Source organism: Lepidochelys kempii, chromosome 16 (genome assembly GCF_965140285.1).
Source record: "Lepidochelys kempii isolate rLepKem1 chromosome 16, rLepKem1.hap1, whole genome shotgun sequence".
Classification (NCBI taxonomy): Eukaryota; Metazoa; Chordata; order Testudines; family Cheloniidae; genus Lepidochelys; species Lepidochelys kempii.
In genome coordinates, this window is record NC_136395.1 from 9,150,579 (window position 1) to 9,171,043 (window position 20,465).

At 46.6% G+C, this 20,465-nt stretch overlaps 2 protein-coding genes across 7 annotated transcripts in view; one reads left to right on the top strand and one right to left on the bottom strand.

Annotated features, from left to right (window-relative positions):
- The window catches only part of LOC140899312 (kelch-like protein 13), a 28,244-nt gene extending 12,979 nt beyond the window's left edge, over positions 1 to 15,265 (top strand). Inside the window, exon 4 of one of the 3 annotated variants that reach the window (XM_073314608.2) lies at positions 15,138 to 15,265. In XM_073314608.2, the coding sequence (XP_073170709.1) occupies positions 15,138 to 15,263 (126 nt within the window). In that variant the 3' untranslated portion in view covers positions 15,264 to 15,265. The other 2 variants (XM_073314609.2, XM_073314607.2) reach the window with 2 other exon arrangements.
- DPP7 (dipeptidyl peptidase 7) overlaps positions 1 to 18,240 on the bottom strand; it is a 31,141-nt gene extending 12,901 nt beyond the window's left edge. The window contains exons 1-8 of one of the 4 annotated variants that reach the window (XM_073314611.2): positions 18,046 to 18,240; positions 17,562 to 17,675; positions 14,171 to 14,310; positions 13,258 to 13,421; positions 11,699 to 11,834; positions 6,616 to 6,697; positions 5,009 to 5,175; positions 2,033 to 2,093 (exon numbers count right to left, since the gene is read on the bottom strand). In XM_073314611.2, coding sequence (XP_073170712.2) covers positions 2,033 to 2,093; positions 5,009 to 5,175; positions 6,616 to 6,697; positions 11,699 to 11,834; positions 13,258 to 13,421; positions 14,171 to 14,310; positions 17,562 to 17,675; positions 18,046 to 18,160 — 979 coding nt within the window. In that variant the 5' untranslated portion in view covers positions 18,161 to 18,240. Of the gene's footprint in view, positions 1 to 2,032; positions 2,094 to 5,008; positions 5,176 to 6,615; positions 6,698 to 11,698; positions 11,835 to 13,257; positions 13,422 to 14,170; positions 14,311 to 17,561; positions 18,023 to 18,045 lie in introns of those variants that run through there. The other 3 variants (XM_078849088.1, XM_078849086.1, XM_078849087.1) reach the window with 3 other exon arrangements.
- Between the last annotated feature and the right edge of the window lie 2,225 nt (positions 18,241 to 20,465).

Consider the following 20,465-nt stretch of genomic DNA (forward strand, 5'->3'; position numbering starts at 1 on the left):
CAATGAAACCTTTAATTTGACTAGTTTCAGCGTGGTAGCTGTGTTAGTCTGTATCAGCAAAAACAATGAGTACTCTCCTCGTTTTTAATTTGACTGCCACATTTCAACTCTGAAGGAGGCATCCTGAGCCCCCTGGTGGGCAAATAGTTTAAGAACACAATTTGCCTTTAACCATGTCTTAAGACCCTGGCATCACTCATTGGGTGGGGGATCGTTAGACTGAAAGAGTCCAGTGTTACAGTACCATCCACCCAAACTGTCATGTGGCAAATCAGTGTTGATCTTTGCAGGCAGAGGAATGGATTCAAGTGAACGAGACAGAAAATTACTGTCCAATGACTGACCAGTGGACCACACTAACGCTATCCCCCTTTGACTGCTGCCAGTTCAGTATCGCTGCGCTCCACTCCAGACTCTATATCACAGGAGGTGGATCTCTGCGACGCATGAGTAAAGAAGATGGCGTGTTCATCTATGATCCTGATGGGAGGCTATGGAAGAAAGCTGGCTCCCTGCCTAATGCTTTGGTAGACCACGCCTCCTGCATGATTAAACTGTCCTGTGAGATGGCAGCTGACCAGCAGGAGAGAGGAGTGAAGTGCTCACCCGGTGGCAACAGCAGGAAGAGATCCACTCTCAGCTTGTTCATCACCAACAAACAAGAGCCCCACTCGGCTTTTTAAAGGGAGCAGGAACTGGATCCGTGAAGGAGCTGCTCTGACAGAGCACGTGGCAAATGCCCGTAGCATTTTAACCACTCTCCTCAATTCCTAGCCAAACGCTGCAGCTTGTGATTTAGGAGCAGCACGTTAGCATGTTGCTGGTGTGCACTGCTGAGGTGGCAGTGCGGGAAAAATGAAAGAGGAAGTGGAGGCATGTCCTAGCCGCAATGCGCTGGGTTGGATACTTCTCTTTTTAAAAATAAATAATATTTTCCCTTCTAAATCTTTAACATATGCAAACCTTATTTGAAATGAATGAAGAGGAAGTTCAGTTATTTTTTTAAAAATAGAGCACTTCTAAAGAAGTGTTTTACTCTGCAAATTGCACTCAAAGGTTTTAAAATGTCAAAGATCTCCTTACAAGTCCCCTTAGGCAGGTATGTTAGATACCCTTCTCTCTCACCCGTGCAGTGAGAAGCCCAATATAAAACACAGAAATGCATAGATTTTTAAGGCCAGAAGGGACCTTTAGGATAATCTAGACCAGTGGTTCTCAACCCATGGCCCGCAGGCCACTTGAGGCCCAATCAGCACACAGCTGTGGCCCATGTGACGTCCTTAAGGCCATGTGGGTAGTATATATCTTGTGTGGATGTGGCTCACATAACACAGAGCTGCATGTGTGGCCCACAATGGTAAATAGGTTGAGAATCACTGATCTAGTCTGACCTCCTGCAGACACAGGCTAGACAACCTCCAGCAGGGACTGCTGAATCGAGCCTGTAACTTTTGGTTGAGCTGGAGTATAGGTAAAATTTTCCAAAGGGCCTAAATGACACAGGAGCCTAAGTCTCACTGAAAGTTCATGGGGCTGAGGCTCCAAAGAGCATAGGGGTATGTCTACAAGATCTGATTGCAGCATATGTAGGCATGCCCATTCTAGCTATTATCTAACTAACATGGGTAACAACAGTAATGAAGACGTGGCAGCCCAGGCTAGCAACCCAAGTACGTATTTGGGGTCCCCAGCAGGCTTGTACTGTGGTTGCTAGCCCATGTCACCACATCTTCCCTACTGCTGTTCCCCTTGCTAGCTAGGTTAAAGCTAGCCCTGTGCTAGGGTCACGCCTTCCCTGGCGGTGTAGAAATACCCTAAAAGTCACTTTTGAAAAAATGGGCAAGATCCAAGCTAATAGTTACGTCATGTGGGAGGTGAAAGGTTAATTCATTGTCTGTGAAGTGTTAAGGTTCCTGGGCCACTGCAGTGCAAAGTGTTCCATAGCCCCTAAAACAATATGGGATAACTCCGCATTCGCAAGTGCTTCTGAGGGAGAGTTTCAAATATGACAAAGCTGATAAAACTAACTCACCGATAAGAGCTGCCAGTCCTTTAATATAGTCCTGGTGTGCAAGAATCTGGTCACAGCCAACCTGGATAAGGGACACACACACACTTTGGTCAGTTTCCAGATAGATGTTTTAAATGACAAGCAATTAGAAGTTAGTTTGGAGGTCTCAGTTTCACAAAGATTATCCTGGAAGCTTCAAAAAAAAAAAAAAAAAGGAAAGAGGAAAGACTCTCCACTCAGACTTTAAGGCCAGAAGGGACCATCGTAATCATCTAGTCTGACCTCCTGCACATCGCAGGCCACAGAACCTCACTCACCCGCTTCAGCAATAAACAGTAACTCAGCCAGACATTAGGGGACTTAAAGATCTCAAGTTATAGAGATGCCACCATTTACTCTAGTTTAAACCAACAAGTGACCTGTGCCCTCACTGCAGAGGAAGGTGAAAACCCCCCAGGGTCTCTGCCAATCTCATCTGGGTGAAAGTTCCTTCCCAACCCAAAATATGGTGATCAGTTGACCCTGAGCATGTTGGCAAGACCCCCAGCCAGACACCTGGGAAAGAATTCTGTGAATAACTCAGAGCCCTTCCCATCTAGTGCCCCATCTCCAGCAGTTGGACATATTTGCTACTAGCAGTCACAGGTGGACCACATGCCATTGTAGGCAATCTCATCAGACCTTCTCCTCCATCAACTTATTTAGCTCAGTCTTGAACCCAGTTAGGTTTTTTGCCCCACTGCTCCCCTTGGGAGGTTGTTCCAGAACTTTACTTCTCTGATGGTTAGAAACCTTTGTCTAATTTCAAGCCTGAACTTGTTGATGGCCAGTTTATATGTTCTGTGTCTACACTGGCCCTTAATTTAAATAACTCCTTTCCCTCCCTTGGATTTCTCTCTCTGATGTATTTATAGAGAGCAATTATATCTCCTCTCAATCTTCATTTGGTTAGGCTAAAGAAACCAAGCTCCTTGAGTCTCCTTTTGTAAGGAAGGTTTTCCATTCTTCCGATCATCCTCTGTTCCTGTTCCGCTTTGAATTCATCCTTCTTAAACATAGGAGACCAGAACTGCACACAGTATTCCACATGAGGTCTCACCAGTGCCTTGTATAATGGCAATAACACTTCCCTATCTCTACTGGAAATACCTTGCCTGATGCATCCTGGGATTGCATTAACCTTTTTCATGGCTACATCCCACAGGCAGCTAATAGTCATCCTGTGATCAACCAATACACCCAGATCTTTCTCCTCCTCTGTTGCTTCCAACAGATATGTCCCCAGCTGATAGCAAAAATTCTTTTATTCCCCCAGTGCAAGACTTTGCACTATTAAATTTCATCCCATTTCTATTTCTCCAGTTTTCAAGGTCCTCTAGATCTTCTTTCTCTCAGGCATTTTAGCTGTTTAGCTGCTTTGTAAGGGGACAATGGAACAGTTTTGTCCTCTAATTATAGAGTGGGTTGGAGGAACTGGTCAGGAAATAAGCAGTTCACCCTGGAGCCACTATGCTGAAGGGCTGCAGTAGGTTCTGACAGCAGAAAAAGTTACAGGGGAATCAATGTCAGTTACAGCCCTTTCGTATGCCAGTGGTTAGCAGAGTTTGGATCACAGAAGATGCTAGGCCAATAGCCTAGAGGAGGAGGCCAAGATTTTCAAGAATGACTATTGATTCTAGGGGCCCAACTTGAGACACCTTCAAAGGAGCTGATGGTCAGAGGGCCAACCACTCGGCCTCTGAAAACCAGACTTCTCTAAGGAGTCTCAAATTGGGCCCCCCCAAAATCACTAGTTGCTTGTGAAAAATCTTGGCCTAGGGTTTTATCAGTCGTCGCCCTAAGTCCAACATGGGCCCCAGCAACACATGCTTCTCCACACCTTCCGGCATGGTGCCTCACCTGCCTGAGGAGGACCCCCTAGTGGAGAGGATGGCGAAGGTCAGTCTTCGTGGCTCATTCATGAGCTCCTTAGCAAAACAGCCAAGTGGAGCAGTTAGGAACTTGGGTGAAGTTCTGTACTGTAGCATCGTGGCCCAAGAGCACTACAAGCCACACACCAGAAACTGAATGAAGACCATCAATACTATTTGCCCTAGGCCACCTAAAAACCACCAGGACGCTACTGGATTGGGAGGGGTGACTGGAGAGCTCCGTACCGTGGTCCCAATCCGTTGGGCTATTTAGTGAGACGGTGTGGATCAGGCACTGGACTGGACCTTAGGATACCTGTGTTCAGTTCCTGGCTCTGCTACTGGGTGACCTTGGACAAGTTACTTCCCCTCTGTGCCTCAGTTTTCCCATCTGTATAATGGGGATGCTGATACTGACCTCCTTTGTAAACTGCTTGAAGCTCTAACGATGAAAAGCGCTAGGTATTCTATTATATTCTTATTCTAGTGTCAACAAAACAGTGTATTATGCTAGAAGGGATATCCGCAAGTCACAGCCTGGCTCTCCAGAGCATGTTTTCCCTGGGCGAATGGAGAGAGGAAGAATTACCACAGGACAAAGGTCAAAAGAATTAGTTGTCAGGAAATGTTCAAAAATATAAACTCTGGGGAACAAATCCTGTTCTTGCTTCCACTGTGCCACCCTATATAGTCTATGACCTGGCAACAAGTGATTCTGGGTTCCTCAAGGTGGTGGGGCTGAGGGCTGACCTGAGACATCTTAAATGGAGCTTGATTGTTAGGAAGTCCAAGTCACTTGCCCTCTGAGAATCAGAACCCTTTAAAGGTATCTCGAGTTGGACAATCAAAAAACAGAGGTTCCTAAAGTGATGAGATACTTTTGAAAGTTTAGGTCAATGTGCTTGTATTGTGTGTAATTTGAGTGAAAGCAGTTTGGCTGAGGCTGACCGCAGCCATCCATTTCAGAGCAATCGGTTTCAGATATATTTAGTGGCAGGACAAAAAGAAAAGAACACACAAGATGATATTCATGGTCTCAAGAAGGTGTAAAAGCTCTTCTTGATCCCTCCAGCACCCTGGCACTCACCTTGACTGGGTAAGCAGGGAAGTGACCCATGAAGTCTGTTTTGTAAGGATAGTCCATCATAGCCATCATGGTGAAGGCACTTCGAGCAAACTCAAACAGCTGGTAGACATCTTCCTTGCTAGAAACCCTCTTGCAAGTGGACATTTCACTGCTGATTATATCGTAAGCTGCAGAGGCAAAGAAACATGATACATACGCGCCAAAGAGTGTAAACTGATATCATAGAGCCGTGCCACGTTTCATTAATTCCGCGTGGCTGGCTAGTCAGGAGTAATATGAAGCTATGAAAACAAGAACAGGGTTTGTAATACTACATATTAACTTACACAAGCTTGGGTATTCAGGTGCAAATATCCCCCACTGTGTAATAACCCTGCATTCTTCCGCTGACCTAGCTACTTCGGGCTGGGGGGCGGAGGGGTGCTGATCCATGCCGCCGGGAGAATCCCTCCTATTAGCATAGATAGGGTCAACACTGAAGCACTCCAGTAACGTCGCTGTGCCACTGTAGCGTTTTAAGTGTAGACAAGCCGCTACTCCTTTCCACTCCTGGAGCCTAGTCTCTCCCCAGCAGGATACAACTCCCACTGGAAGCTAATGAGGATTACGGATTCCCTGCAGCAGGAGGGGCGGACTCGTTAGTTTGCTCCCAGAGTTGTTTTCACTCCCATTAGCTCTGCAGAGCCAGCATAGCCCTGGGGGAATGCGGCTTGGTGCTGCCTCTGCTGAGAAGCAGAGGCAGAAAAAGCCCAGCTGTATGGTCAGATCTGGGGTTGAATTTGATAGTTAGTGGGGAAAAGCATCTTTTTCCATTTGGGAGCTGTGAGAGTCACTGAGTGAGAATAAATCTGGGGCCCACAGCGTCACTACAGCTCAGATACACCTTAAAACGCAAAGATCATCTAGAGAGGCCTGCTAAAGTCAGGAGAGCTGGCTCTGAAAAGGATCCCTGTTGCAGACACCCTAGGTTAGCTGTGACGAGGCAAGCTGGAGACTGCATCACACAGTGCCCTCTCTGGCTGGGCCACAATTAGCAGCAATGGTTGCATTAGCGGTCCCAGCACATGCCGTCTTTACGTCAGAGGAAAGGAGTTAGAATAGCGACCAAGCAAACAAGAAATGAGGGAGTGAGAAGTAAGAAGGAAGGATGAGAAAAACAATGTTTGATAAGGTTCCACCAGGAGGCTGCTTGGGATCATCAGACAGTTGTTGACATCACCATCAGCTTGCACACAATGCACCTCATTGGCTTGTGCATCACATGAATATACATAAAACAAAAAACCCTGAGGCCTTGTCTCCATGAGGAAGTTACACCCATCTAACCAAAGGTGTGATTTTAAATTGGTTTGGTTAAACCAGTGCAAACGTCTGTGAGGACATGTTTATTTCAGTTTAAGAGGGTCTCATTTCAATCTAGCTGAAGTCTTTTACTGTAAACCAAAATAAGCCGCTCTTAACCCTAAATAAGGGTCTGCACAGGGGTTTGCACTGGTTTAACTAAATCGGCTTAAAAACTGCAACTCTCTCAATCAGAGAGGACCTTGGAGATGGCTCCTGCCTGCTGTTCGGAAGCACTATGCCGTGGGCAGTCAAGCTCATCTTACCTCCACGCAAGTAGAGGTCACTGATTTCCTGGAAGGCTTTGCTCACGGCCTTGACACAAGCTGGGCTATAGCTCTGAAAATCCTAAAATGATGAAAGCGAGAGAGAAATTACAGCAGCCAAATCAGGATGTTACACAAACATGGATAGATAACAGCTCTGAGGTCTGTATCCAAGGGGAGCAGCCCCTGTCTTCTTGAGCAGCCAGCCATGGCAGAAGGCACTATGAGCCACCAACAGGGCTAACAGACTGCAAGCCACTTCGGCAAGTCATATGTACACTCTTATAGATGGTGCTGATACAACCTCTGTCCTCTCTTCCAAAGGATCCCCCGCCCATTCCCCCAGGTGCAGTAAGCTGCAATTCCATCTTATCCAAACAGAATGGCAGCCAGTTTGTTTTCTGCCATCTCTCTGCTAGAAAAAGTCAGATATAACTTCTCCTCTCAGTGTTAAGTGACAGGAGGAGACACACTCAGCAGCTAGGGAACGGGTCACGGTCACAGAGCTCAAAGGCCTTGATTCTAATTTACACTAAGGCCACTTGGAAGCATTCTGCCAGTGCAAAGGGGCCTTAAAAGTAAGAGTAAATTATGTTTTGGGAGGCAGCATTGGCTATTGGATAGAGTACTAGATTGGGACTCAGAAAACCTGGCTTCTATTCCTGGCTCTGCCAGTGATCTGCTGGATAACTTTGGGCAACTCACTTCCCTTCTCTGTGCCTCAGTTTCCCTTTATCATTTGTAAAATGAAAATAATGATACTTAATTTATTTGTAAAGTGCTTTGAGATCTACTGATGAAGAAGATATAAGAGCTAGGGATTATTGTTACTAACAACACATTTTAAGACTCTTTTATCCTACCAGAATGGTAGGAAGTAGCCACAGATGATGTCTACACTAGGAAAAAAGTAAGCAAGAATCAGGGCCCTAGTTTCTATTATCACCTCTCCAGGTCACCTGATAAGCTTGGTACTAAATGACTTGTGCAAGGCTATTGGAAGTGTGCACTTGGGTATACCTGAATTGCACACACAAAAGCCCACAGGTATAAGACAGGCAGTTTGCACATTTAACTCAGCCTTGTGAAAAAAATACACATGCATTTAAAAACACGGCCACTACCTTCGGTGCTACACTCAGCCCATCTTTAAAATGGATCTGACTCACCCCATCTCCTCCGTGTGTTATGAGGCTTAGTGTTTAGAAAGTGCTTTGGAGAGCCTTCAACAGAAGGCATTTCACTCCAAGTAAACGCAGTCTAACTCATGCAAAATGAATGAGAGGAAGAAAACTACTGTGAATGAATCATGAAATGTTTGCCTTTAGGAATATTAGCAACACAGGTGCATTCTCTCACCAAGGTCAGCAACTGAACCATGAATTGCCTTCCGTGCACACACTGCTGCTATGAAGATTCCTTAAAGGTGAAAGGAAGCACTTTAAAAAAAAATACACAAAGGGACTGCTTAGGATCTTAACACACAGTCTTAACACTACAGAGGCACACATTTTGGGAGTCAATGGAAAGAGGTTTTTTTTAAATGTAAAAGACCCAGCAAAAATTCAGTTTCAGGTTTGTGCAATAATTAATGGTATCATTAATACCTAAAGCAGAGCAGGGAGCTACGTGTCTTACACTGCATTAGGGAAGAATTAACTTCAAACACAGAAGAATTCTCAGAGCTGGGCCAGGCTGGTGATTAAGAAGAAATGGTTTCAAATATTTTGTTTTCAAAAGCATATTTTTAAGGCATAACATCCTGTATTCCCTTAACAATTTAGGATCTTAAATGAGACTTTTTATTTGTTCACCTAAAGAGCATTTCAGTTCATCTTCACACAAGACATTCCCTTTCCTTAAGATTTTCCACAGATCTCTCTGAGCTCTAAGCCACCAAATCTAAATAAAGTTTTCAGAACAAGAGTGTGCAAGCTCAAAAGGCACTATTGTTTAGATTAACAAGCAGTTAATTTAGGGCCAAGATGTGGAAATGTTCATTCACATCAGCCTGTGGAACTCCATGCTGCAGCAGGTCACCAAGTCAAACACAGTGATATTTCCAAGCAGCGCTGGACAGTTAATCCTCACAAGTATTATCTGTTGCTTTGCAAGCTAAGATTGACAGAATCCAGTCTCCTACCTTGGGACATAAGAGAACAGCCTGCAAGTTCCCTCCTATCTTTCTAAGAGTATTGGGGAAATAAGCAGGCTCTTTTTAGCTTCCTTTGATGGCAAAGACAGAGGCAGGATACCAGATTGGAAGGAGCAATGACATGGTAAATGTGTCAGGATTTCAGGGAGAGCTTTGCTGCTCAGTGGCCAAGAGGAATGAATTTCCCTCCTCCACTTCAGAAGCAAATTCATTTTAAGTTGCATCAAAGAGGAGGGAGGAGTTCTGCAGGCTGCCCTTCTGAGACTTTATTAATCATAGTCACATGGGACTGGAATTAGGATACGAACAGTGACAGGTGTACCAGGTAGAGCCCTGCGCGGGACTATTTTTTTTAAATCGTGCTCCTGTCCCGCCCTGCAATATCCACTCCCACCTGCTCCTGCGTTGTTTCTTGCATTTTTATCCCACTCCCACCCACAAAAACCTTCAATCCTGCAAATCCTGCAAGAGACAGACTCCCTCATGCTACAAAAAACAAAAAAAGTCAGTTAATATGAGTGTGTGAGAGACACTTGGGACACTATTTTTACCACTAAAAGAATAAAACAAATCTTGCTTGAACCATGTCAAAAATACTTTAACTCCTGTTAGAACAGACATCAAATCTCTTTCTATCTGTCTCTTAAATTTAAGTATTAAAACCTTTATTTTTTAAAAAAAGAAAAACTTGCTTTACATTGCTGAAGTTCTATTTATGACAAGCCGATGAGAGATGTAGTTGTTTTCCTGCAAATTACCACCATCTGGTTTTTTTTTGCCCACCCAATCCCACCTACAACAAAATACATTTTACCTGCTCCAGCTATTATGGCAGTGGGTCATGTGGGATCCACAGGATCCCAGTCCTGCTGCAGGGCTCTGGTATCAGGCCCTTTGAGGCCCCATGCTGCAGGCAGTCCTACCACCCCCTCCCCCCAGGAAAGGAGCAGTAAAGGTGGGTCCTCCAGGCCTGCCTAGAATGGCTGCTTCCCAATAACCTATCAGAGCTCATCAAGCTCAGATAAAAAGAGCTGCAGGACCCCAGAGCAGGTCAGTTCCTGGCTGGGGCTATAAGAGATAAGACAGAGGGACTCTCCAGCCACGGTGGCTTGGGGAGACCCTGCTCAAGCAGGGAACAGACGCAAGCAACCCAAGGACTATAACTCGAAGGTAACAGGTGAACGTGACCAACTGGGAAGCAGCTCAGGGAATGCAGCAGCAACTATTAAGGGAAGCAGTAGGTTTCTGGTGTTTATAGGGTCCCTGGGCTGTAGGGTGACCATATGTCCCATTTTGGCTGGGACAATCCCTTTTTTAGGCCCTGTCCTGATTTTTTTTGACAAAACCGGGCATTTATCCCACTTGCTCTTGCCAATTGATCATCAGTTGGCAAGAGCAAACTGGACAAATGCATAGTTTTGCAAAAAAAGTGGAGTGGGACCCCTAGCAGGGTGCGGAGGAATGGATGGGGGCTAGTGGCAACCGATGCACTTTTGGTTACCACCCCCTGGAAGGGGACTGAACTTAAGGAGTGACTTGGCTGGAGAGCTGAGGCACTGAGAATTGCTGTGGATAAAGTCTCCAGGGAGAAAGCCCTGGGAGCAGTGCTCTACAACAGGGCAGGGCAGGTCTTAAAGCTAGCCCAGAAGGAGCTGAGAACTGAGCCCAGAGACAGGTCTAAAGACACCAACAAGGGCACAACAACAGTCCTTGTTGGACCTTTGTTACGTTCATGCATATTGACTGTGTGTGACTTGGACAGAGGGCTGAGCCACTGAAGGACCTGCCTGACAAGGGTAACCACCTACTGAAGATGACAGGAAAAGGGAGAGTGCAGGATCACAGTCAGCCAACAGGAGGTGCTCACGACAGGTGAGTGCACCCCATCCACAGGAACCTTCACCTGCAGCACTGGCTCATATCCTACCCTGCATGTGACCACCTCTTGCTCAACGGCTTATGTGAACCAAGCTACTGGCCACTGTTGAGTTCTTGGTGTATGAGCATCAGCACTGCTCCTTGTGTGCATTCTCCTCAGAGAAGCCATCAGTTGGACAGATCTGGAGACTGAACACCACCTCTGCCCTTGTAGCAGCAAGGTGGGCCTGAGGCAGATGGCCAGGCCAGCTGCTGCTTGTGCTATAGCTGTTCTGTGGATTCACTCAGGATTTCAGCCTTCAGTCATCAGCCTGGGACTTTTCACGAGCACAGTGTTCCATGTTCTCAGATTATCAGCTGGCAAGTCACCCCTAGCCCTAACCTGCAGCCCAAGGGGACCTTATAACATAATTCCAATGACGTTAAAATAGTTCCAAATAATAATTCAAAAGTCTCTTTATCACCCTGCAAGTGTGTAAGCAATAGTCATCTTGTGTTTACAGGGCCTTTCACTCAAATTGATCCAAAGTGCTTTACAAACTTTTCCAGTGCACTGGGAGTCACTTTGCCCACTACTGAAATGCAGCTACCTCTGGGGTTAAGCAGATGCCATGCAGTATTGCATGCACAGTGAAACAACAGTTTAGGACAGGAAATGAAGAATAGCTATTGTGATTACAAGGGGTATTTAGCCAGGCATATCCAGTTGTGATTACAAGGGGGATTTACCAGGGTGGAATTTGGCCAGAACACTAATATTGGGATAATGTATCTTTAATGACAATGGGGGGGGGGGGGGTCAGAGCTCAGTTTTGCTACCCATCCAGGAGATCTCCATTTACACAGCATCCTCTACCCCATGCTGGCCTGCTGGTTCAGTACTGACACAGGGAAGGGCGTGACATCCTGCAGCAGCTGGTTTTCCTTAGAGGTCCCCATTCCAGCTACTCACTCAGCCCAACACTCTGTCACGAGGAGATGGCAGTTTGGAAAGATACTGTCACTTGGAGACAAGCCAGCTTCTGTTCCTTCAATGGAGCTTCCACTTACTGCAGTGACAGCTTGAAAGAACTGGTTGGGGTCTCCAATCCCAGCCACAGCCAACAGAGGAGCACTGGCAGCTAGTGCTCCAGCCACAATGTTAGGATATTTCATTCTCATGTAAGCACTCAACACTCCTCCGTAACTGTGGGGGGGGAGGGGGGAAAGAGGAGGGGAGGGGAGGAGAGGAGAGAGAAGGGTTACTTCACTCAACACATGTGATTTAAAGCAAAACTTGTTCAGTAATTTGGGCACTGTGGAGCCTGCAGTTCTGGCCTCGCCCAACCCAGTGAGCCTGGACTCTAAATGAGAATCTCATCTTACATTTTAAAAAAGCAGCTATCTGGTCCTCTCCTTTCCAAAAAGCATTAACACAAATCTAAACTCATCACTGAGGTTGAGAGGAGCAGGCAGCTTGGGTGTGAGGGCATCTAAAAGATATCACACACACACACACTTAAAACGGGTCAATTATGTTTGGGGTGTATCCCCAGCATGTACTTGCTGACCTTTCCCAAATCCGCAGGCAGCTCCGTTCATACCCTGGAGACTGAAGTCCTCTCTTTACCCACAGAACAGCAGCAGCACAAGATTCCCGCATGTGGCCCAGCCAAAGTGCATCATCAAGATCCCCTCCAAAGTCAAGTGGAGAATTCAGCCTCCATAATGCCATCAGTCCTTCGCCTCTCTACTGAGCCTACCAACCACTGTGATGTGTTTGCAGTACGGAAACTAACTCACACCAATGATTCCCTTCACACATGCTACTGAAGTGCAACACATTAATAAAATCTTTCCAGTCACCAGGTGCCTGGGCTGAATGTGAACTGGAGACTTACTGGTCAAAAGCTCTTTATCTCATTACCAGTTTCCTGCCTTCCCAGTATAAAATGTTTTATTACAGTTTACATTAAGCATCCCTGTCTCCTGAAGTTCTTGGGGCGGGGTGGTCCAGCGCTCTTGGTCAGCTCAGGGACAGGCACAGAACCTGGAACTAGTTCATTCACTGACACTGCTTAGAGATTGCCAGTTCATGGTGCCTATTTAAAGTGACTAGAAGCCAGGACTGACTGTGACAAGCTGCCTTTTGGAGTTGCAGCCCTAAATACCTGAGATGAATTACCTATTCCATTAAAGCAGGCATCAACATTGTCTGAATGATCTCCTTATCTTAAGCAGCCTTGTTGGGAAGAGATCAGGAACTGATTGCTCAGCATGGTCTCCTATTTTAGACCTCATGTCCTGGGAGGGGACTGAAGGCTGCTGGGTTGAGACTTTATGGCCCTCATCCAGACAGCACACATTTTAAACAGAGAGCAAATATCAGGAATCAGTGCTAGGAAACAAACTGAAGCAACTAGGGGAAGGAGTAGCATCCAGAGTTATATCCTACCACATGCAAGTACCCATCATGCTTCAGTGCAAAGAAAATTGAAGTGAGAGAGCAAGGAATCCTGGGAAAGCGTACATTCTACTGGAAGGGGAAGCCTATAAGGACAGCACCACACCAATTACGGAACAATGTAGAGAAGGAAGATAAGTACCTGGAGAGACCTGAGAGCATTTACCTGCCTCCGAAGGCAATGACTGGGCAGTCCCTGGCACCATACTGCTTTTTAAGCTCTGTAATGAGCACCGCATAGTCAGCAAGGGCTTGTTCCACAGTGAGCAGGCCAATATTTTCCCGCTGCATTGACAGTTTCCCAAATGGAAGAGATGTCCCATAATACCTCTGAAAGAAAACGAGGCATAAAGAGGTGTTGGACCCGCCACATCATATCTCCTCTCCTCCTAGGTCATCATGTTCAAGCCTGCCTGGGTCAGCAGAAGCTGAAAGTCAATGCCATCCTACAGCTGTTTGGTGGCCAATTTAAAATTCCCCGGTGGTCTGTTCTCTTCGTAACAGACAGGCAGTCACATGACAACCTAAAACAGCAGGTATTAGCTGGCCCCCTTGTTGGCCATCTTAGCAGAGAGGCCAACAACTCAAAACACCAAGGGTTGAATGAGTGATGAACGTTGAACCCTTACCTCATTCATAGACCTTTGACTTCACACAGCTCCCCAGACTACAGAGAGCTTACGTGGGTGGTAAATCAGGGCAGAATGTGACTCAACAGTCCTCAAGTTCGGCACAATAATGCAGACCCCCCACCACACACCCTTCTCCAGCTGTGAATTTATTGATGTTTAGAGCTAGAGAAAATCGATTACAAAAGCACCATTCTAAAGCACAATACAGCCTAGGTTTTGCGGAGTGAACTATTATTTATACTGCACCGCTGATGGGCATAATAAATAATTTAGAGTACGTGGCTCCGTAGGGGAGAGTCACTACTATGTCTAGACTGTCCCTGGGAGGTGCACAGCAATTTCAGAGTAAGGGATTTGCACCTAATTATCCGGGGACTGTAGGGGGTTGCTGCTGGTAATACCCGATGGAGATAAAAATATGGGGAAAAAAGTTAATAAAATACTCACATGCTCAGCAAAAATTACTAGCGCATTCTGCTGTTCTGCCAGCTCAAGGATGAAGCCGGAATTCTGAGCAAATTCCCAAACGTCTCCTTCATTCCCAGTATAAAAGAAGATGGGCCCAACTCCCTTCTTCCAGAATTTAGCTATAAAAGACAGTCATTAGAAGCACATTGGAGAAAACAAAAAGTGCCTGGTAAAGTATTATAGGATTGTCCCTCAGCGAAGTTAATGGGGAGTTTTGTATGAGTGAGGACTGTATAATAGGGCTGAATTGTTCTTTGAAAGGAGACTAACTCATGATGATATGACACACTGAGAAATACAGACATGCTTTTTGTGTTATATGAAGGAGTAAATAACATTTCCTTATTCACTTTCTCTACACCATTCATGATTTTATATTCCTCTATGGTATCTCCCCTTAGTAGTTTCTTTTGCAAGCTGAAAAGTCAAAATCTTTTAAATCTCTCCTAATACGGATGCTGTTCTATATCCTTCAATATTTTTGTTGCCTTTCTCTGTACCTTTTCCAATTCAAGTATACCCTTTTTGAGATGGGGAGACCAGAACTGCATGCAGTATTCCAGGTGTGGGCGTTCCATGGACATATAGAGTCTTATTATCTATCCCTCTCCTAATGGTTCCTAACATTTTGTTATTTTTTTTGACTGCTGCTGCATTTGAGCACGTTTTCAGAGAACTATCCACGACGATGTCAAGATCTCTTTCTTGAGTGGTAACAAATCATTTAGATCCCATCATTTTGTATGGATGGTTGGGGTTATGTTTTCTAATGTGCACTGCTTTGCGTTTATCAACACTGAATTTCATCTACCATTTTGTTGACCAGTCATCCAGTTTTGTGAGATCCCTGGGTAACTCTTCACAGTCTGCTTTGGACTTAACCATTTTAAGTAATTTTGTATCATCTGCAAATTTTGCAACCTCACTGTTCGCTCCCTTTTTCCAGATCATTTATGAATATGTTGAACAGCACTGGTCCTGGTACAGATCCCTGGGAGACACCACTATTTATAATAGTGAGGTTTGTATTTATAAACCAGATAACAATAAAGTATTTATAAATTGGTTGTGAAATCACTGACTCAGGTATGGGGTACTGGTCCATTTGCAAAGGGGTATCTTCTGTTTTCATGACATGCATGGGTAATCAGCAGGGAAATAGAGAAGAGATAAATTACCACGAAGTGGAACTATAATCAAATATGCCATACTGGAAAGATCACTAAAAGTGACTAGCAATTCTCTGAAGAACCAGAATGATTTGGTCTCATAGCCAATCTAAGTGTGGGGTTTTTTTTAAATGTTTATTTTTAAACTGAAACTTTGGACAACTCCCAGCTAATCTCATGAGAGTCAGCTGACTTACTTGTGAAATAAGTTCTGGCAGCCAGTTGTCATTAGTTGTTTCAAATCCTTACTATCACAAAAGGCCCACAATGCACAAAAGGAAAGTGTGTGGGTGGGAATGGGGGGAGACACCCAAAACCACTCCCCCCAGCCCCCCGATATTTTGCAACTAACAGAACCACAATGCTGATGTTTCATTTGTTTTACAAATATGATTTAGTTCCAGTTTACAGGGTTTGGCCTGACATGACACTAGGATCAAATAAGTGTAACAATTAATTTAAAATAAGTGTTTCATTCAGTGATTTAAACAACCAACCATGCAACAAACTAGATGAGTCCAAGGGAGCGTAGGATACAAAACTGTTGCAGCAGGCATTTCATGGGGGAGAAGAGGGAAGCAGAAACTATGGGTGGTCTCAACCTCCCTCTCCCCCCCCCCCGACAGTAAGATTATAAATGGGAGCTGTTGACTGTTTGATCATAGCTTCCCCTCTCCCCCCCAAAAAAAACCAACCAAAAAAAAAAACCCCAAACACCTGGATCTCCACACACCTTCAAATTCCTCCTAACAGGCCTTCATTCCTTCTCCTATAAAGAGATCTTTTCCCCCTACAAAACTTGTTTTGCATTAAAATTCAAAGCAGTGTTTTCTATGATTATTCAAATCTTTCAATTTATTTAATCATTCAGTACTTGAAGAGCACCTTGTTTCTCTGAAGGACTCACAGAAGAGGACTCACCTCTAGCTGAGTCACAACATATACTGTTGAGTATCAATCTGAGACAAGAGACAAGTTTGCTGGCTTTTTTCACTGCACTACGCAGTTCAAAATGTTTGAAACTTTAAAGCTCTGAACAGCTTGGAAAACAGTTACTTGAAGCATCATCTCCGTTCTTTACCTGATCTTGGTGGTTAAGATGAACTGCGAGACAGTAAAGTTTGAATACACAAGAACAGATTCTGCTGTCAGTTATACCTAGTGTAAAATACAGCAGAACTCCGGGGGTTTGATTACGGATTTACATAAGGAGAACAGAGCACAGTTTGGCCCTACATGTTTGGCAGCAGGGCTTTTTCAGTCAAAGAAACCCCACACACACACACACACACAAACACCTTTGGAACTTAACCCCCTCAGCAGTGCAGACTTTGAGCCTCCTGACTTTCCAGGACATGTTTAACCATTTGTTTTCTCTACTGTATTCAAAGCACCAAGCTGCACCTGCAATAGGTGCCTTAGAAGTTATCAAAAATAGTAATACAGCAGCAAAGCAACAAAGGCCAGTTCATGCCTCACATAGCTGGTCACTCCATGGCTCTGGGGCGGCCACATTTTGGCCACTGCATTCAGCTCTGCACACCTCATTAACAGAACAAATGACAAATTGGAGGAATACAGAGAGGAGATTGTGAAGGAACTCCAAACTGATTTGTTAGGAAAGATTAGAAGAGCTAAATCTGTATTGCTTGATTAAATTAACTGCTAACTATCATAGCCCTAATTGTCGACAAGTATTTGATGGATGTAAACCTTGAGGAAAAAAGGAAATGATTTACAGGGATCCAGAAGCATCCCCCAAGTTTCAAAAAAATGAAAACAACAACACAGTAGTGAGATTTATTTAACTGTGGAATAATCTTTCAAGGGAAGTAATAATAGAAGCCAGATCACTTAAGATATTTGAAACTGGGACTCAGGGGATGAACTAGTAGGTCTCTTCCATCTTTAATTTAATTCCATTAAATGGTTTACTATGCTGAGGAACAGTAGAGCCAATGTGGAATACCACTCCCTGTATTCCTACTACAGGGAAATTTGGAAGTATATTTAATGCATCATTCCGGAAAAGCAACAGGCCAATGAAATTTCTCTGAAAGTTTCACCATATTTCCAAAAATCACTTACAGACGGGCCCACACGTGCCCGGATCTGCAAACTCTTTTAGAATCGGTTAACAGTAAACACGTTCTGGAGATGAAACATGGCTCTGTCTGAGCCCCGGTTTGTAAGGGGCGTACCTGTTGTGAGGTATCTCTGTAGGAAGGTCTTATTGCCATACGATTCGAAGTTGAAGTGATCCAATACCTGCTCAAAGTACTGCTCCTTGTAAACAGGCTCCTGTGTTCTGTAAACTAAAGAATGCCTAGCTGGGTTACACTGGGGTTTGCAGGCAGGGTTTAAAGGGGCGCAGGCAGGCTGTGTAAACGGGCGTCTACAGAGCTGAACGGAAGCAGGAACGTTTCCATGACCCTTTCGAAGCATTCAAAGCAGGTAGGTTATTCTGAATGGAACAGACCCCCCCGCTCCCGCCCCCCGCGATGCGCTTGGAGCGCGGGGCTGGTTCTGCTCCGGAGTCACTCCACAGGCCAGGCGAGGCGAAGCGAAGCGACTTCACCGCGCCCCGCCAGGCCGGGCAGGGCTGTCCCCGCGGGCCGCTACCGCGGCCGGGCTGTCCCCAGAGGGCAGTAGGGGCCATGGCTAGCGGGGGCCGGGGGCACCTACCCCGTGCGGGCCGCGGGTCCCCTCCCTGCCCCCGGGTCCCCAGGCCCCGCACCAGCGGCAGCACGAGGACGATCAGCAGGAGCAGGCGCGGGTGAGCTCCGGGCGGCGTTCCCATGGTAACCAGCCGCTGGCACCCCGGGCCAACAAGGCGCCCGCTTCGCGCTCTCCGCGGCGATGGAGAAGTCACATGACTCCAGGAAGGCTGAGCACATGACCTCGGGGGGGGTGTGGAGCCGGGAGATCACGTGGGGAGGACGCCATTTCTACCGAGGCGCCGCCATGTTGTTTAATGGGGTCCTGCCCTGGAGGAGACTAGTTAGGCCCCGTCCCCGCTACCCCCGGGTAACCCAAGGGGCGGGGTGGGGAGAATTGGGCCAGATGGATGCAGCCCGCTGTAGGGGGAAACAGGCCCCAGCGCATGGAGCAGCCCCCAGCTGGGTCCCTCTGCAGGCGCAGTCCCAGCAAGGGGATGCGATGTGGCTTCGGGCAGGGTGCGGCTCGGGGCCAGGGTTACCATCTTCGAAGTGCAGAAACCCGGCAGCCCCACGCAAGGCAGGCCCACCGCAACCCCAACCACAAGGCAGCTTCACAGCCCCACCCTTTCAACAGCCATGCAGAGAATCGGGAGAGAGAACACCTATAGATCGGAGTCATAACATCATTTCCTTACGTAAACTGCGGAAGTGGGAACACGGCAGCATCTTTAGCGAGACACACAAACTTTTACCATTAGCTATCCCAGTGCATTGTGATAATCATACAAATCTTTAGAACCATGTAAAAAATCCTGGCAGATTAAATTATTTTTATGGCAACTGACAAATCCATTTAAAAAAAACCAAACAAACAGACCAGGCCAGTCAAATACTGGCCAAGAAGTAACCCTAAGTGAAGCCCCTGGAGGCTGGAGCATAGGAATATGGTGGGATGGGGCTAGGATGATGGGGCCTGGGCTGTGGTACGGCTTTGAGGGAGATGGGGGTTTGCCTTGGACCTGCGTGAAGCAGCTTCTAGGGAAGGAAATAAGGTGATCCTGTATGCTGAAATCTATGCCCAGTGTGAACAGCCCGGGACTGAAATGTGCACAGCCCCAGCCACCCGCATGCAGCATGACGAAAGCCTCTGTTGGACCATAGATTAGAATCCAAACCTGAGAAATGTTCAGCACCTGTCAGGACAAGGCCATTACAGAATCAAGATACTGTCCAGACTTCCTATTTCTTACCATTCACATATTGACATGACTGCTTTCTGGGGCAATGGGTGTGCATGCAAACAAAGCAAAGAGAAATACCGATAGAAGGCGCTTTCATATACTGTGGTGATGGATGCTACAGTAAACCCAACAAAAGATAGGAAGCTCCTTGTTTCAAGTCACAGTTGTCACATTCAGAAATAATTTCCAACCCCAACAACTTCTTCAGAACTCCTTGGACTTAAAATGGCATTGGAAGGGTAGAGAAAGATCAGAGACTGACAATGTTTTTGAGAGTGAACCATCGGTTCTAGGGCAAAAAGAACTGGACAGTGGAAGCTGAAGTGCTGTGGGAAAGGAGTTTTACAATGGAGCAACTTTGCTTCTCTAATGCTAACTCTTCCCCTGAACCACCCACTCTGTCCCTTGCCAGCTTTCTCCCCTCCATGGGTTCTAGAGTTGGTACTGGCGTAGGCGACTGGTAGCTGCTGATAGTGGGGGCACAGTGGCAGGCCCTCACTTGCCACCACAGCCATAGTCAACATCCTGGTGACTGCCAACGCATTCTCCAGCAACACCCCCCTGACCAAGGCACACTGGGCCTTAAGGAAAATGGCACCCTGGGCAAACTTGTATTTTGGTGCCCTGGCCCCTGTTGCCTTCCCCAGTCCCCCAACCCCCTCTGCTCCCCAATGCCCCCACCCATCATGCAATCACCCTTGCCCCCCCACTGCCTCCCAGGCTCTCCCCACTCACTCCTAGCCCCCCACTGCTTCCCCGGGATCCCCTGCATCGCTCCTGGACCCCACTGCCTCCCCCACGACCACCCCCTTGCCCCAGCCCCAGCTACCTCCCTGGGCTCCCCACCTCTAGCTCCCCTGGGTCCCGCTGCTTCTCCCCCCACATTGCCCCAGCTGACTCCCAGAGCTCCAGGCAGGCTAGTCCAGACACATACTTGAGGGCCTGCGAGGAAGGGATGGGACTCAGCCGGCTTCCCCGCACCCCTTGGCAGAGCTGTGCTGCCAGTTCCTTCTGGCTTCCCTGCTCTGGGCACCATCTAGTGGGACTCGGCGGGAGCACTCGCTGCTGGTGCCTTTCCCAAGCACCTCTTCAGCCGCACGCAGCCTGATTCCCACCCTGACAGAAAGCTGGGGGGCATGGGACCCTATGTGCAGCCCCCACACCCCCACGTCACCTATGGATACTGGTGTGGCTATTCCAATCC